The sequence below is a fragment of the Ailuropoda melanoleuca genome, unplaced genomic scaffold (genome assembly GCF_002007445.2).
Source record: "Ailuropoda melanoleuca isolate Jingjing unplaced genomic scaffold, ASM200744v2 unplaced-scaffold73862, whole genome shotgun sequence".
NCBI classification, from domain to species: domain Eukaryota; kingdom Metazoa; phylum Chordata; class Mammalia; order Carnivora; family Ursidae; genus Ailuropoda; species Ailuropoda melanoleuca.
In genome coordinates this window covers 1-2,026 of record NW_023249239.1, presented here as the reverse complement: position 1 = coordinate 2,026, position 2,026 = coordinate 1, and the positions used below count along the sequence as shown (strand labels likewise).

At 44.4% G+C, this 2,026-nt stretch overlaps 1 protein-coding gene across 1 annotated transcript; it reads left to right on the top strand.

The window, feature by feature from the left end:
• The first annotated feature begins 272 nt into the window (after window positions 1-272).
• LOC117800670 (olfactory receptor 7A5-like) lies at window positions 273-1,220 on the top strand. The gene has a single exon (XM_034653217.1). It carries the CDS (start codon window positions 273-275, stop codon window positions 1,218-1,220), a length of 948 nt encoding a protein of 315 aa, XP_034509108.1.
• Window positions 1,221-2,026: the final 806 nt, after the last annotated feature.

Sequence of the window (2,026 nt, the reverse complement as noted above, 5' to 3'; positions counted from 1 at the left end):
TTGCACTGGCTTTTTCTCCTGCAAGACACACATGTCCGCAGATATAATCTCCTGTCTCCCCTGCAGTCTTCCGTGAGGTCTCTCTACAAATGTCACTTGTTTTAGGTCTTCCAGATCTTCCAGAAAAGATAACACCCTATCCACTTTCTTTTATGTCTGCTTATTTTCCCCCACATGTCATTGTAATTAGAGCATTTCTGCCATGTTAATAATGCCCACTTGTATTAAAATTCATCATTTTTTCCCTAATTTCCAGTCATCACAACAACCACATGGGACCAGGCAATGATACCCAAATTTCAGGATTTCTTCTTCTGGGATTATCAAATGATCCAGAACTGCAGCCCCTCATATTTTGGCTTTTCCTCTCCATGTACCTGATCACTGTGTTCGGAAACCTGCTCATCATCCTGGCCGTCAGCTCTGACTCCCACCTCCACACCCCCATGTACTTCTTCCTGGCCAACCTGTCATTTCTAGACATCTGTGTCACTTCTACCATCATCCCAAAGATGCTGGTGAATATACAGACACAGAACAACGTAATAACCTATACAGGATGCATCAGCCAGGCCTTTTTTTTCATACACTTTGCAGGCTGGGACGACTTTCTCCTGGCTGTGATGGCCTATGACCGGTTCCTGGCCATCTGTCAACCCCTGCACTACAGGGTCATCATGAACCCCCACCTCTGTGGATTGCTGGTTCTGATGTCCTGGCTCATGAGTGTCCTGAATTCCTTGTTACACAGCTTAATGTTGCTGCGGCTTTCCTTCTGTACAGAGGTGGAACTCCCCCACTTTTTCTGTGAACTCCATCAGATGATCCAACTTGCCTGTTCTGACACCTTTCTTAATGACACAGTGTTGTATGCTTCCACTGTGCTGCTTGCTGGTGGTCCCCTTGCTGGGATCCTTTACTCTTACTCTAAGATTATTTCCTCCATACATAGAATCTCATCGGCTCAGGGCAAGTATAAAGCATTTTCCACCTGTGCATCTCACCTCTCAGTTGTCTCCTTATTTTATTGTACAGTCCTGGGAGTGTATCTTAGCTCTGCTGTTACCCGGAGCTCCCACGCAAGTGCAGTGGCCTCGGTGATGTACACGGTGGTCACACCCATGCTGAACCCCTTCATCTACAGCCTGAGGAACAGAGACATAAAAGGGGCTCTGATAAGATTCTTCAGGAGGGCAGCTATAAAGGCACACTTGTCCTAGTGGTGAAGAAGTGACCTTGATTGCACTGTTCAAAGCTATGTGTTCTGTATGGATACAAATGTTTGCGGCTTGTCCCACATAACAGACCACGTGGACCTGCATGTACACAGACAGGCTAAGGAATGTTTTTTGTGAGACTCCTGCTGTGGGAATAACCTTGGGAGCCTAGTTGTCTAAATATACTATCTGGTCTCCAGGTCAGATCTGAGCCTTCTGTTCTTGATGCCAAGAGCTACAAATCTTGTCTCTTGCCCCCGCCTGCTTGAATCTGGACTGGTCCCCTGAAGTACAATCCAGGAGGGGAGGCAGACACACAGCCCAGGGTTTTTTGAAAATATAGAAACATGATAACATGGAACTGCAGCTTGTTCCAAATGGCACGTAGGCAATGCAGATGTTTAATTTCAAACATTATTTGCCCTATGAATGTGGCCGTTATGAGGATGGTCAGTTGAAAGTCTCACCTGGGCTCTGCCCAGGCCTCTCAATCAGGACTCCAGTCTGGCTGTTTCCAGGGCCCTCCCCAGCTGATGAGGTTGCATGTTGTAAGCACTGGGTTTAATGTAACTTTGCCTTATTCTCATTTATTGCCTACTATTACTTTCATCTATGTGTAGATTCTTTCCCTCTCCTGTCTATGTTAGGTTTCTATAATAATAATAATAATAATAATAATAATAATAATAATAATAAAAATAATAATTAATAAAGTTTCCTTTCCTTTTCTTTTTTTTTAAGATTTTATTCATTTATTTGAGAGAGAGAGGGAGAGACAGAGAGAGCACAAGAGCAAGTGGGTGGAGAGG

Coding starts and splice junctions, on each gene's coding strand:
- LOC117800670 (XM_034653217.1), top strand. CDS start 273: ATGGGACCAGGCAATGATACCCAAATTTCAGGATTTCTTCTTCTGGGA.